General features: G+C 27.8%; 1 protein-coding gene across 1 annotated transcript; it reads right to left on the bottom strand.

Annotated features, from left to right (window-relative positions):
• Positions 1–1659: 1659 nt before the first annotated feature.
• LOC125868162 (ethylene-responsive transcription factor ERF106-like) lies at positions 1660–2425 on the bottom strand. Its single transcript, XM_049548779.1, has one exon. It carries the CDS (start codon positions 2372–2374, stop codon positions 1754–1756), a length of 621 nt encoding a protein of 206 aa, XP_049404736.1. The 5' UTR covers positions 2375–2425; the 3' UTR covers positions 1660–1753.
• Between the last annotated feature and the right edge of the window lie 14506 nt (positions 2426–16931).

Here is a 16931-nt window from a genome sequence, read left to right as displayed (position 1 = left end):
CAAATAATCCTTAATGTATACTAAAAGAGTATCATTTTGATCTTAGCCCTAAAAATTAATAGAAAAAAATAAAAAAAATTGTTAAACTTAATTGTGGGTCCCACACTTGGTGAACCCTTCTTCCTCCATCATCATTTTCCGTCATTTCTTCTCCTTCTTCTTCTTTCTATTGCCATTTCTTTTACAATTTTCACTGCCAAAAATCTTCTCATACTTACAAAAGTTTCTTTAAATTTTTATTGAACATTTGTAAGATTTTTATTTTCTATCTCTGTGTTCAATTTTTACCCTTTTATTTTAAAAATAGAATGAAAAAACAATGCTTGTAAAGCTTGCTAATTTTGAAAAAGTTAAAACAAAAAGATAGCTATATCCCTCATAGATCACTTTAATAAGAGAGAATAACTAGTTATAACTTAAAAAGAGTTTATTTATGGCGATCTCCTTGAAGGGAAAATAGAAACTTTTATCCAATTTACTTAATTCTCATTTGTTTTGATAATCTTGATTTTTCTTCTTATTATTATGTATGTAAATAGAATTTTTAGAGGGAGATGAGAAATGGGTGTAGTGTATATGGAGCGGACCTCAAATGGTGAAAGAAAAAAGTTAAGGAAAAGGGTGTGCTTGTGGTAATGGTGAAAGAGCAGATTGAGGAAGAAAGGTCTTAATTCCAAGGGATCCACTGTTAAAGTTAACAGATTTTTTTAATCTTTTTGGTTAGTTTTAGGGTTAAGGATTAAAATGACCATGATTTTGTATACATAAAAGGACTATTTAGATAAGATGATATATATAGAGGACCAAAATAATTTAACCCTTATACATTAAGGATCATTTTGATCATTTTCTCAATAATAGGTTATGCTCTGGATTCTCTGGTGCACTTTGTTCCAATTTATGCAACATTGTTTGAAATAATGTTTAGTTTAAATTAGGTATAAATATATAAATATGTTTTTTAACTTGGCTTCATCTCACATTTATGTCCTTCAACTTTGAATGTTTTTACCAAATTACTTAAAATAACTCGAAGATAAGTGTTTTTTACTAAATAGTGTAGAAGATTGATGGAGGACTAATTATAAACAGTTGAATACACACAGGGTATTCGGTGCGGAGGAAAATATCTTCTATGAAATATTTATGTCAAGTTACATGATTTTACATGAGAAGTTATGAAGATCGTAGATTAGGCTAAAAAGTTAGTTAGTTAGTTAGATAGTTTAGTCTTGTCACACTGATTCTTCTATAATATTAGACGTATTACTAATTTCTTGCTCTTTAAATTTGGTTATTATTTATGGGATTTTCTTACACTTCTATTGTTATTTTATCTTATTATGACTATGTCTAGTATTTTGTCAGAACTTTTTCCATTTTCGTATTTCTTTCTCTATACTACTTTAATTTATATTTTTCTTTTGTTAGAAGTCTATCGAAAATAATTTCTCTATCTCCAAAATAATAACAAGATTTGCACATACTTTATACTCTTGACCAACTCAACATATGATGACATGAACACATTTTGAGACTTCTCAAATTAAAACAATATACATAGTGCTTCCACTATCCACATTATTTAGTTTAAGAATTCAAATTTGTTAATCAAAATTTACATTATAGTATGATATTTTTTATTATATTTTAATAATATGTTGGAAAAAAAACTCTATTAATTATAATGTAATGGAGTTTAATACATCACTTAAAGAGGATTAAGTAAGTAATTAACATACTTTCATACAAATTACAAATTAATCATCTCCACCAACTCCATCTTGTTCTCTCTTCTCCTTTTCCGGCCAATATTCGCCGGAGCACCAGATTTTCCGGCATCCAACGGAAAATTCAGAATAGCTTTTCTTCCTCTCATCTTAAACGCTGCACAATCATAAGCTCTAGCAGCATCCATATCAGTATCAAAAGTACCCAACCAAATCCTCGATCCTTTTCTACTTGGATCTCTTATCTCCGCCGCAAATTTCCCCCATGGCCTTCTCCTTACCCCTCTGTAATTCTTCTTCTTATTATTGTCTTCATTAGAACCGGCGGAGCTGTCGGAAACTGGACTGAGGATGGTATCTGAATCGATTTTGAATTCGGGGAAATCGGAGTGGAGATTGAAGTAACGGGAAATTGGGGAGTTGGGTTCATTTGGGTATGAGGAATTGGGTGAATCTGAGAGGGAATTGGATGTAGATGGCTCTGTTTTTACTGAAGTGAAAACAGGGGATATGTCGTCGGAGGAGGAGATTTGATCGGAAAAACAAGAATTGAGACTGTTGATGAATGATTCTGTAGTTGTGAAATCTTCGAGGAGATGTTGTCGTATGAGTTCTAATGTTAATCCTTCATCTTGTTTCGTCATTTTGCAGTATTTTGAGAATTGCAGTGAAGGTGTTTGTGTTTATGTTTGTGTGAGTCTCTATATATGGAGTAGTAGTGTATTTTTTTATATATGTGCCACACATGTATATATCTGAGCAGGAAAGGGGTGGGGCAGCGGAGGGTGGTTATGCCATTTTTTTTTTGGTTTTTCATTTAGTTTGATATTCACGTTGGAGTCCGATTAAATTCAAATTCGGGTAAAAAAATTTCACATTGAGAGTAAAATGTTCTCTAAAAAAGGTGACTTTAACCAACATGGGTTGTGGTGCACTGGTGGGAGTGTTTCACTCTTAATCAGAGGTCTCGAGTTCAAGTCCTGGGTATGGAGAAAATCCTATCGGGAGTGCCACCCCCGAATGGGCCCTACAGTGCGCGATCCGAACTTAATCGGAGCTCTAACGTGGACTCCGAACACCAGGTGAGAAATCAAAGATAAAAAAAATGACTTTATACTCAAAAGGACTTGAAGCCAAGACTTTAGATTAAAAATGAATGAATACTTTCTTATTTTGAAAAAGTTCTCTATATATGGAGTAGTAGTATTATATATATGCACATATTGAGGGGGAGGGGTGGCGGTGGGGGTGGAGGGGGTTCATGACATTTTTCTTTTTGACTTTTTATTTGGTGTCCAATATCGTATTGTAGTTCGACTAAATTTAAATTTTTAACAAAAAGTTTTATATTGAGATAAAACATTTTCTATAAGATGATATGTACCTCCGAAAAACTCGAACTTGAAATCTTTAATTAAGAATAAAGAAAGTCTGGTTGGTGGGGTCTATGGCATTGGGTATATACGGTTTGGACACTGTTTTTTGATTTGTGTGTGATAGTGAGTTTGTGATTAGCTGTAGCTGGAAAAAAGAGAAAGCAACTTTTTGTTTTTGGGTTAATTTTAGGAAGAGTTATCCATTGTGTGTTGCATATGACATGTCTTTATTGATTTGGCGTAATCACTTTTATATGGATAGGTTTTTACTATGATTGGATAAATGAGATTTTTCTATTGTTGTATTTAAGTTTTAGGACTAAAGAAACTAAAAAAATAATAATCTTGTTTGATAAATTTTTATAATCTATCCTATGTTTGGCTAGGGGTATTAGTTAATTTCGAGAATATTTATCTTATTATTTGTACTACAATAATGGAATAGCTAATTATATAGAAGATTTCAAAAATGACGGTAGTTTGAACTTAATTAGAAATCTATAGTCATAGTTTACTTCATTAAAATTTATAGTTGTATGTTAGAAGGAGGAGAGAGACTAGCAAGATTAAAAAAGGGAACGAGAGGAGCGAGTGAAATTTGGGAGAAAGGTGAGAGAAAGGGGATGAATACATATTGTTTTTGTTATATTAGGTTGTTTCACGAATTCAATTGATCTGTACCAACAAATACAATTGTGTCAAGTATATTTGTTCCTTGTGTATTCACTCAGTATCAAGATATTTGAGTGAATATGCAACTGGCTATAGATTTGTATTAATATATTCAATTATATTTTGTCATTATTATACTTTTGTATCATGTATTGTATACTTATTCTCCTAATCTCCTATAAACTTACTCAAAGATGTCAAATTATACAATTAAGTATAAATATCTAGTTACATAATCATCAGCCTACATTATACTTTAGCTCTTTTCGTTAAATGTATAGTATTCTCTCTGTCTTAATTTATATATCATTTTTAAAAATAATATCACATAAATTTAAAACGAAACAGACACATCAATAAGTTAAGAAGGATGGGAGTGAGATGTAGCTCGTGGGGTGCATGGAAATAGGTGCAAATTGTGTCCCGTGACGTTGGAGAGGAGGAATTTGATTTGTTGGTGTTTACAAGTGGTTAGAAGACAAAACATTCTTATCTGTTTTCTTTATCTTTTATCACAAGTGGAAGGAAGTAGGGTCACCTCTCATAAATATAAATATAAACATCTCTATTGTAGTGTATATATAAAAATAGAATAAATACAAATTACTATCTCACGATATAAATAAATGTAAAATAGTTAAACATTCCTTTTAATTGATATTTTTTTAAGGGGTGGATGTATTTTGAGAATGCTGGAATAGTTTTTTGACAAAATTTTAAAAATAGCAAACATAAGACTCTGTAACTATAGTTTTGATAATTGTGCTCTATAGATATAGCTTTGTTTGTTATGGAGGCTGCGATTTGTATAATTCTGTCTATTTGTATATTTCGCTTGCAAATATACAAATATAGTAAGTATATACAAATTATGTATTTATACATTCAGAAATTTTTCAGAACTCCGTTTGTATATTTCGCTAGCCGATATACAAACAGGGTAATTTATTATGAATTTTCATAAATAGTAAATAAATAGCTATGATAAGCATATATAAAATTCTGAATTTATACAATCAGGAACCGAATTATACAAATCAGGTGAATAGCAAAAAGTGGGAAAACTATAGCAGTGAATTACAATTTTTTTATACTGTAGTTATAGTACCTAATATAGGCTGAATGTTTGTTATTCTGCATAATTTTTCCTAGTTTTAACCATATAAAGTCAAGTTTTAGTTGTATCGGTGAAAATAAGTTTCTTCTATCTTAATTTATGTAATGTTATATAATTAGATATGAAGTTTTTTTTTAAAATTGAATATATATGTCTTCGTCACATACCCAAAATACTGAAATATTTAAAATAAACCAGCAATAGCCTTATCAACACACCTACTTTAGGCTAGGCTTCGGGTAGGGGTGTTCACGGGTTGGTTTGGATCGGTTATTTGTCAAAATCAAAACCAAATCAACTTAATCGGTTTTAAAATTATTAAAACCAAACCAAACCAAATATAATATACATTTACCGGTTTGATGGTTATCGGTTTCGGTTTGGTTTGGTTCGGTTATTTGATTATTAACCGTACACAAAAATAAAAGAAACAATTCATTCAAAATGTGAAAAAAGTGATAACAATCCATTCAAAACAAAAAATAGTTAGAATGACTTAAATTACCGAACTTTCGATCACTGAATTTACTATCAATAAAGCTTTAAAATTCACTATATTGACCTAGAAGGAAGAGACAATAACATTTTAGTCCCACGAAAAAATGTCATAAACACTCATATTACATGAAATCAATAAGATAAATGTTTTCGCTTTGGGCATTCTTGCTTTCAATAAGTAAAGTATAAAGAAATTTTAATGAAAACATATATAAGATCTTTAAAATTATTTATAAAAATAATATATTAAGTATGTATATTAATAAAATATATGTATATAATTCATCGGTTCGGTTCGGTTATTTCTTCGATTTTTTCGAATAAAACCATAACCAAATCAAATACTACCGATTTTCAAAACTCTAAAACCAAACCAAACCAAACCCAAATAAAATCGATTTTATTTTATCGGTTTGATTTGGTTTTTCAGTTTGGATCGGTTTTTATCCAATGAACACCCCTACTTGGGGGTATGACAAGTGTGGGGTGGTGGGACGGGGGCTATGAGGTGAGGATGAAGATAGGATGTGTTGGAGGACGGCGAAAACATAGTTGACGTAGAATGTCATTCATAAAACTTATTTTTCCTATTTTTATTAAAAATATAAATTCTAAAAAAATTAATTTTCAAAATCTAACGAACTGAACATGAAAAAATTAAAAAATCCTTCCAAACACCCCCTTAACAAACTCATCTAATTCAAAGCTTTATTCAGGCCATAATTTTATTTGAATATGCGCAAAAGTCAAAGTGGATATTAATTCAACTCAAAAATCATGAGAAAGGCAAAAGATTTTATGATGATATATGATGGACCTTGTCATAAATTATTTATTAGTTCAAAAAAAAAAAAAGTCACGGACCATCTTACTTTACAATAACTTTCACTATATAACAATTAACAAGGTTGTGGTGGAGTCGTAAGTATTCTTTCATTGTTAATCAGATGTTTTGTATTTGCGCCCCCATGAATATGGAGTCACTTTTGTTAGGGAGCGCTTTACCCCCCAATATAAAACTTCCTAATACGAATTCAGATTTAGTCAAACTTTAATGTGGATATCAAATGCCGAATAAGAAAAGAAAAATCTTTTCACTGTATATGCTTTTATTGACATGCATGCATGTAATCACTTTTTACACTCTTTTAACACGCATATATAATACACGGGACCAAAATACTAAGGACATTTGATTTGAGAATTACTTATTTTTTTGAAATATTTCTTTATTTTATTTTTAAATTAATTTTGATCTTGAAAAATTTACATGTGATGATAGAAAAATAGTAATTAAGTACATGATGAAATAGTTAAGTTATGTATAAGCAGATTCGATTATCATTTTTTATAAATTAAAAAACTAATAATGCGACAAGGGTCTTGGTTCTAAAAATCAAATTGTCGGATTTCTTAGGGTAAAAATAGTTTATAATAATTAATAGTTAATAATCATGAGAGTAAATAGTTGCTAATCTTTGCTTTCGAACACCATCTTATTATTTCTAAATTCTTCCAAGTTCTAATAAAAAATACACTTTGTGAGAAGTAAATTATTTATGAGACTTCTTATATCTTAACACTACAACAAATAAGAATTTAGCGGTAATAATATAATTATCAGCTTATCTATATTATATTTAACAACAATAATATAATATTGTCATATATTTATAACCAACAATATTCTACACAGCCACTCCGAATATAACAATACTAACTCAATTGTATCATCGCCACAAAAAAATCTATTGATACTATCTCTGTCCACTTTTAATTGTCATGTTTTCTTTTTTAGAGTCAAATTATATGAACTTTGACTAACATTTTACTATATATTTTTTCATCATATTGATATGCGAAAAATTGTAATTTATAGTATTTTTCGTATAGTTTTTGAATATCTTAACTTTTTGTTTTAAATATCGAATTATTATAATTTAATTTAACTTTAAAAAATTAGTCAAATTTATTTTTAAAAAGTGCAATATAATAAATAAAAATAGACGGAGGAGTACTAAATATATCTTTTAAACGTAAGACAAAAAAGAAACTTCACATAATTAATAGTATCGATAATATGAGATATAAAATAAAGTTTTTCATCTACTATCGTACTTTAAAAAATATTGAAAAAGTAAACGTGACTTCCCAAGTCAACAAAAAAATAATTATTTTTCTTTTGTACAAGTCAATAGTACTTTGTAACGTGATGTAGTTCACTCTTATCTAGAGACGGAAATGCTACATAATATCAAGTGCCATAGGATCATCGATGAAAATTGTGGTGGAATCGTAAGTATATTTTCACTTTTAATCAGATATTTCGAGTTAAAATTTTTCGGGGTATAAAATTATCTTTATTAAAAAGTGTTTTATGTCAATGTAAGACTTTTCGGCAAGAATCTAAATTTAGTCGGGCTTCAATATATATACTAAATACTGGATGGGAAATTAGAAAAATCGCAGCAGAGTCAAGTCAGAACAAGGTTTCATTTGAATCATTTTTAACAAAAAATTATATATATATATATATATATATATATGAAGTTAAATTGTATTTTATATATCTATAGTAAAATATTAAATTCTTTAAATTTTTATGTATTTATTTTTATATTTTTAAGTCTTTTTAGTAAAAATTCTCACTTAAGTGATGAAGTCTTAAATAATTTGTTAGATACTTATATTTTACTAAGTAGTTTTAATCTTGTAAGTTTATTAAGCGTGTTTTCTTTTCCTTCTAACAAATTTTAATGGTTAAATTTATAGTCTGTTTGACCATCATTTTATTGTATAAATAACTTCTTCGCATAAGTCTTTTTTGTGAAAAATTTAAAATTATGAGCTTCATATTTGAATGTTTTAAAATCATAACTCCATATTGATTATCATATATGTAAGATTTAAAATTATGAATTTCATATTTGAATGATTTAAAATCGTAACTTTATATGGCATGTTCAAACAGAAGTTAAATTATTAATTTTTAAATAAAACTACAAAAAAATTTATACCTCCAAAATTCTTACAAATGCAAGTTGTGGACTTGTGGGTACCCGTCCGTACCATGGGTGGACCTATAAATTTTTTATTATTTTTTTTATCAAGGACCTATAAAATACTTGATTATAACTTGTAATATTTGTACACTATTCATAAAAATCTCTTTTATTTTTGTTGTTTCCCTTGGATCTCTTTGCATTGTATTTAACCAAAAAAAAAAAGGATAAGAATTAGCCTCCACTTGCTCAACATATTTGTCCTAATAGTTAAAGTTTTTTTTTTTTTTTTAATTTAAAGTTTCCTAATAGTTAAAGTTATCAGTATGAGTACAGTAAAAAAAAGTATTTGGTTAATTCAGNAAGATCAAGTGCCACTATAATCATATACCAATATACACCATATTTTGAAACACTAAATCTCCAATCTCTGGGAAACATAAACTCAAAGCGATAAAATTTCTCAAAATCCGAAACCCTAGAGTTCAAAAATTATTTCACTTCTTTCTTTTTTGCGATTCATATAAAGCACCGCACGCAAAAAGCAAAACCAACATAATTTTATTTCTTAAATAGACATGATTTTGGGAAATTCTCAAAGCAGAATCATGGAATAGAATATAAAAAAAAAATAAAAAAATTTAGCCATAGCAAGAGATTATATACTTGATGAAGAAAAGCGATTGATATCGCTTTTCTTTATCTGCAAATTTTACGAGAAAATTATATGGAGAGAAATTCAGTGTACAGAGAAAAAAAAAATGAAACTCACCGCTACACACTCGATTCTTCTTGTTTTTTTTTAAAGATATGGGTCAGTAAAATTTTACGTGGATCGGGTAAAGTTTAGTTGGATCCGGGTTTGATTTGGAGAAATAATTGTTTTTGCTTAATCTAAATTCCAGCCAATTAAAGATTGCCACATCATTAATGAAAAGATTAATTATTACTCATAAAAAATCTGTTAAGTGAAAGGGTAATATAGGTCCATATAGGTGGATGAAAGGGTATTTTTGAGCCCAAAGGTGAATGGAGGGTATTTTTGTTCCATTCCCTATACTTGAAGGGTATTTTAGGCCCTTCTCCGATAAAACTATAAAAAAAATTTATACCTCCAAAATTCTTACAAATGCAAGTTGTGGACTTGTGGGTACCCGTCCGTACCATGGGTGGACCTATAAATTTTTTATTATTTTTTTTATCAAGGACCTATAAAATACTTGATTATAACTTGTAATATTTGTACACTATTCATAAAAATCTCTTTTATTTTTGTTGTTTCCCTTGGATCTCTTTGCATTGTATTTAACCAAAAAAAAAAAAGGATAAGAATTAGCCTCCACTTGCTCAACATATTTGTCCTAATAGTTAAAGTTTTTTTTTTTTTTTTAATTTAAAGTTTCCTAATAGTTAAAGTTATCAGTATGAGTACAGTAAAAAAAAGTATTTGGTTAATTCAGATTCACGTTCATAAGTAAATTACGAGTAATAATTTTTTTGTCCATATCAAAATATTTTATTTTCAAGTCTTACATTGAAGTATTTGATATGAAGGAAAGTGTTTTTTGAAAAAAAAAAAATTAAAATTTTTTCATGTTAGGTTAGTCGATTTGAATTTTTCTAGAAAAATAAGCTTCTTAAAAATGAGAAAAATGACTTTCTTAATGAAAGAAGGAAAAAAATAAATTACACCAATTACATTCCTTACTAATTGTGTCCACCGATCCCCACCCTCCAACACACTAAACATATTATCTTCACCCCTAGCTCCATCTTCGTCCCTCATAACCCTCATTCACACCATCTTACACTTATCTTTTCGCTTCCTGTCTAAATTATGTAAATGCTTTTGAGATAATATTTTTGGTTTATTTACTAAATAAAAGAAAATAAGTAAAGAAGACTCATTTCTTTTCCAAGAAAATATTTTTCATGAAAAAAAAATACACCCAACATTTTAATAATTTGTTTTTTTCAATATTTTTAATTTTTGGTACTCGCATTAGAATTCAATAAAATTCAAATTCGCGTAGAAAAGTTTCAAATTGGGGATAAACCGATAAAACGCTCCTTAACAAAAGTAATTATGTATCTGGAGACTCGAACCCAATTTTTTTTTAAGAATGAAAGAATACTTATCAGTTCATTAATACAGTTGTTGGTAAGATTTTAGTTAATAATAAAGGCAATCCAACTATCACTACGTTATATGATAATTAATAACTACTCCATTTATGGTCAACTACTACTCTCTCTGGTTCATTTTATATGGGGGAGATATTTTTAATTTTTATATTTAGTCTAAAATAAATATTTTTTCACATGATTAAAAGGATATTAATTTATTTACTTTTATGTTTACCTTTATTTAAATAGGTGAATTTTTACATACTTAAGAAATTATATTAAATAATTATTATTTAATTATGATAATTTAGTAAAAGTACCTTTTATTTAATTAAGATAATTTAGTAAAAAGGATTATGGATATATCAAATTCATTTAAAGATAAATTAGAGGTGAAAATGGACATAAATATCGACGGAAGAAAATGCAGAAAGAAAAAAAGAGAAACATTTGGTTTTGGTGAGATTGAAAAATTATTTTCTTAAAGAATAGGTGATTTTTTACATTATTTTTTGTTGTTTCATAAGTAAAAAATATATTATACCAAATATTTTATATTTAATATAGAAAATACTATGAAATGACGAGCTGGAGTCGATTGATCAAATGATTGGTAGAAGTTGGGAGTAGGAAAGAAATAATGAGCTTGAAATATCATTTTATATAATTTATTTTTCTACTCTACTAAAAAAAGTCATTTTCTAAAAATAATAAAACTAAATCTTATTATCATATAATATAAATAATAATATCCTTTGTGATTTGTGAAACTTCTTTTTCCATTTTGCATCTTGTAGTCCAACCTGAATAGTAATAGTGAAAATGAAATAAGAAGTTCAACTAATTAATTAATTATATATGTTCAAGTTCAATTAATGTTGATACACTACAAGAACTTAAATATGTGACAATATTATTGTATTTAGAGTTGCTATAGCCTTAAATAACATATATATATAGAGTGTTGATCACATTCTTTCTACCTATATAGAAGCATGAGTTGAAAGTTGGTATCAACATGTATGCTTAGAGTCATTTGTTAATTTGCATGTGGCATTTTAGTCTTTTAAATTAGGTTCTGAATTTTGATAGGTAGAAATGAGTCACTTTTTGTGCATGCTTTATTAATCTTTGATTGTGTGACCTTTTAACCCTTTGAACAAAGTTTTATAGTTAAAAAAAGTGGGGACATTTTTCTCATTATAATTGTGGGTTGTAGCTGACAATTGGTTTCTACTTCTAATTTGCCCATTTCAATTATTCAATTTTAAAAGAGTATTGCATATGATATTTTATTAAAGGCGTTTAGTTATGAAATTTACATACTCCTACTATTTATTTTATTTAAATTTTTAAATTTAAAATTGGAGTTGTTTTTTTACCATATTTCTTTTTTAAAAAATAAAAATTTAAATGTACTTTTAAGTATAATTTATGTCCATCAATTTTTAAAAATTAGCAAATTCACTCAGCTTGACTAATTTATATAAATCATACCGTTAAATCTGCTCTAAAAGAATAATATCTCAAAATAGATAGTCACTCAATGTCCTAGATTAGATCCCATAATTAAAAGTGAAAAGATAAATAAATAAAAAATAGACTGAAGAGGGAAATTAAAATATATATATATATATAATATCAATAATTATGTATACTAGCTAATTGTAAATAGATCAATTAAAAAAAAGATATGTGTCCATTTTTTTTTGTTCATCACTTGCTTTCAAGAGAGAGTACACACTCTCTATGCAACGTCAGTATTTACGGTGAATTTATTTCATTTTAAAATAATTTAGAAAAATAATAGGACCTAAATTAAATTAAGATTTGATACTTCATTTGGACTTTGTGGCAAGGTAAGCATTTGCCGATTCATCAGGACTTTCGACAATCCACCAAGTTTACTACTCCTCCCATTTTACATTAAGTAAATTTTTGGGGAATTTTTTATGTTTAAAATAATTAAAATGTTCAAAGTTCAAGATAAATGTTTGAATTTTTTTTTTTATAGTTGCGCTCTCCTCCAAAAGAAGTTTTATATTTTATATGAGATAAACTGCAGTACTTACAAAGTTATATGTATGATTTCACAAAAGGACAATTATGAAAAATATAATTTAAATTATGTCCTTGAATGTTTTTCTTAATACATATACATTGCCTCAGAAATTTACTTAATTTAAAGTAGCGGAAGTATCATATTCTAACACAAAACTTATTTTTTTCAAAATGAGTCAAATCTTAAAATTGTATCACAAAAATTTCATATTTATACAAACCAAAATATAATATTTTTAAAATTGAAAATGTTGGCCCGTTCTGCACGGGCATGGCTTATCTAGTATATTTATATTTATGAAAATAATTATCTAAATACATATCTTATTTTACCATAACCTCTAAAATTCTCTACCATTTGAAAAAATTACAAAAATTCCCTCTCAAATACACCCAATCCCCTCTAGGACACATCTCTCTCCTCTCTGCTACATCTCTATCCCCTCTCAGATATATCTCTCATTAAATAATGTATCATTCGCAATCCGTAAGCTATGTATCTGTAGGTTTCCTGATGTATTTGAAATCTTATAATGTCAAGGAATTTTCGTAATTTGAAAAAGAATAAGAATAAGATGCGTTCGTTTTTAACACTACAAGATTTATGTAATTTTTTCATTATTTATTACTCCCTATGTCCCTAATTATTTGTCCACATTTCTTTTTTTAGTTGTCCCTAATTACTTGTTCATTTGACAAATTAAGAAAGAACAAAAGAACTTTTACCCATTATAACCTCAATTAATTACTTTGGAAAAGGTAAAACTTCTTGAAAATTTTAAGTTTTTAATTCATCAATTTCATAATTAATAGGGATAAAATGGTAAACTCACTATACCAAGTATTGTTTTCTTAATAGGTGTGTCAATTCAAAAGTGAACAAGTAATTAGGGACAGAAGAAGTATACCACTAAGTATAATATAACGATAATTATATTATTATCGTTAACTAATTGCCATAAAATCCTTTATTTGGTATAGTGATAGTAAATGAACAGCTCCCAATTTGCTAGTCCAATTGACTTTGTACTTTCCAGAGAGATGATTAATTACAGCTCAGTAGTTCAACAATCAACTAATTTGGGACCCAAAATAAAACAAAGACCCCATCACATTAATTAACCAAAATATAAAAAGTCTACTCAATGTCAACTTGATTTTTAAAAAATAGTTTATATATATAAAAAAAAAAACTGTCTATAACCTGACAAATTCCAAGTTGCAAAAGGTTCACTGAATTTCAGATTCAGATTTTGTAACAGAAATAGACATCCTAACATAAAGACCCTACCCTACCCCCATACAAACATAAATTAAGGACGGAACTACAATATTAGATATTGAATTGAATGAATTTTGTAATATTTATTTAGGTTATATATATTTTTATTAAAAGATTTATTAAATATTTTTATGAGTAGTTAATTGTTTAATAACATTGCAATAACATATTTAGTACAATATCACAAAATCATGAAATCTGAAAAATGATATATCTATCGATAGAGTATACGGGTAACCTTAACCTTATCTTAAAGAAGATAGATTGTTTCCGATAGACACTCAACTCGCGATGTAAAATTGAGAACCTATAAATTTCTAACTCTTATTTCGCTTCTGACACAAAGAGGTCATGGAATTCTACTATTTTCTTCGTTTTAATTTGTTTGACCTATTTTTCGTTTTAGTTTGTCTATAAAAGTGATTAATTCCAACTTTTCACCTGCATTTTTAAGATTACAAGATTAAAAGACATTTTGATACATTTGACATATATATTTAATTTACAATAACAAAAAAAAAAAATTAAAATATTTTCGTAAATTCCTTACCAAATCAAAGTAAATCAAACAAATTAAATCGGAAAGAATATTAAATTTAATTCAACCCATATACCCATCCATTGGCAGCAGGTTCTTCTAGATTTGTAGTTGCTTCATTGAAGAGATTAGACCGTTATAACTTACATTATACACAGAGATGATATTTGGCAAAAAAAACTATATTTTGTCCATCTCTTGATATAGTTTAGGTGTCGGATTCAAGATTTGAATACTACAAAATACGAATCGTAATTTGAGAGTATCGATTTTGAAATACATAATTAAATTTATCTATACTTTTTTTATTATTATATTACATGTGTGTATGTACACATACGTGCATGCATGTACTTTTTCTAGCCCAAGAATACATTTTCCTTTTCTGATACTATGTATAATAACATGTATGTACAGACACGTATATGTATATATGATTTAAATCAAAACTATATAAAGCGTTTGACTTGTTTGTTCTAGAATAGTTTTTCATTTTTCTCTTCAAAATTTGTGTTCGAAAGTTGAATTTTCCCACTTGATATATCTTATTAATTAGTATTGCGGTTTGGTGATATTCCTCTTAGCCAAGAAGTCCACAACTTTGTATATACAATTGAAAACAAAATAAACAATAAAATTCACGTTCACTTATATAATAACTAAATTTTGCACCCTACTTTTCTTATAAGTTTATTATTCAAGATGTGTGACATTATGTAATGACGGAAAACGATACAATCTATCAAAACATTGTATTCATTTAAAACAATTCATTACGATACATTATGTAACAGCACGTAACAAACATCCAAACAAAGTTTATGCTTCTTGCTGCTAATTTATATGATCATTTGAGAGTTGATGAAGGTTTGTACCAATTTTCTTATTGTATGAATTAAGACAATTATTTTCTTTCAATATATCTACTTAGACAAATATTAAAAAAATATGACAATGGTGAGGTTTATCTAAATTCTCACGACAAATTATTTCTTTATGGTGTGATTGACTTGTTGAGTTCACATGCAAATTCTTCTCAAGTGTTTTAACTTGTAGGTTCTTAAATAGCTCATTTTTCTCTTCATGTGTTCAATTTGCAATATTGAGGTTTATAGGTCATTTGACGGGGTGTATAAAAATAATATCAGTGTATTAATAATATTAAAACTAGTGTCCTTCGGGATGATTTAGTTGGTTTGGAGGTGGTCATCCACGCATATGATTCGAGATCGATTCCCTCTCAATGCCTTCTGAGTTGAGTATATCGCATAGGGTGCATGGTTGGTGAAAATTGCCAAAGATGAAAACAGTAATAATAAGATGACAATTTGACTTCACCCTTAATGAATTATTGAAATTTGACATTTTGATAAAATGCCCTTTTTTTCCTCCTTTCTTAAGAATTACGTATCACCTTTGTTCACATGATTCTATTGTTGATTGCTTTCAAACTTAGATAAATTTCATGTTTACACTAAATAAACCTAAATATGAATTATATAAAAACAAACAAGATCCGTGAGTGATATTCCAATAGTTTGCAATTTCCCTAATTTTATATTGGGAAAATCACATAAATATACTATATTTCACATAAATATACAGAAAATGTCAAACTACATATTATATTAAAATAATATAGCTACACTATATTTTATTTATAATTTATGAATATATTTAATTAATAAATAGCAAAATACAATTCACACCCATAAAATTTACTTTTTCCCATTTTTCACGCTTTCTCTTCCCTATTTCTACTTTTTCAGCCTTCTTTGATTATTCCTAATTCAAAATCTTTATCCCCAAATCAATTCTATTACTCCTAAATCAACCTCATCTCCTAGTAGGACCCACAAAATCACAAATTCTTTGCCCATCAAAAATTGCATACCATTACACTTTGAATACCTTCTATTGTATTTGATACCTTTACATTTTTGAATACCTTCTAGTGTATTTAGAGTTATATTGTCATTTTGTTTTCTGAAGAATATGACTATAATAAATGTTGTCATTCTCTTAATATACTTTTTTTAAAAAAACAGTATCCTATTTAATAAGTAATTTATTTTTCTCATTTATCAGGGATTGTGGGATATATTTGCTAGCATTTGCAGAGTACCTAAGTGAGGGTGAAGGTATTCCATTTCAATACCTTGATTCTAAGTTATACCGCATCAGATATGTACGGCGCACTATTGTGGGAATATACATCGAAGAAGATGGAAGAAGGTGCTATTAGCGAGAATGAGGCACCACCTAGAATGATCAGGCCACCCACAAGAATCGATAATAGTCAACTTGTTAGGATCGATTAGTTTCTTATCCTAATTATCATTTTGAACTTCTATTTAATGCTTATGGTTAAAACTAATATTTTTGTTTTTTGTCAAACATTATCAACTCTTCTATTTATATATGATCATGTTGCAATTTTTTGTTGGGGTTATTTCATTCAATGTAATGGTAGGAAGAGATGGATATATGTTTGTATAAATGAAAAGTTCATCTGTAAACATCTACAC

The sequence above is a fragment of the Solanum stenotomum genome, chromosome 6 (genome assembly GCF_019186545.1).
Source record: "Solanum stenotomum isolate F172 chromosome 6, ASM1918654v1, whole genome shotgun sequence".
In the NCBI taxonomy this organism is placed as follows: domain Eukaryota; kingdom Viridiplantae; phylum Streptophyta; class Magnoliopsida; order Solanales; family Solanaceae; genus Solanum; species Solanum stenotomum.
This window is presented reverse-complemented; position numbering and strand designations above follow the sequence as displayed.

Excerpts from the sequence above, each read along its gene's own strand:
- LOC125868162 (XM_049548779.1), bottom strand. The coding sequence starts at position 2,374 with ATGACGAAACAAGATGAAGGATTAACATTAGAACTCATACGACAACAT.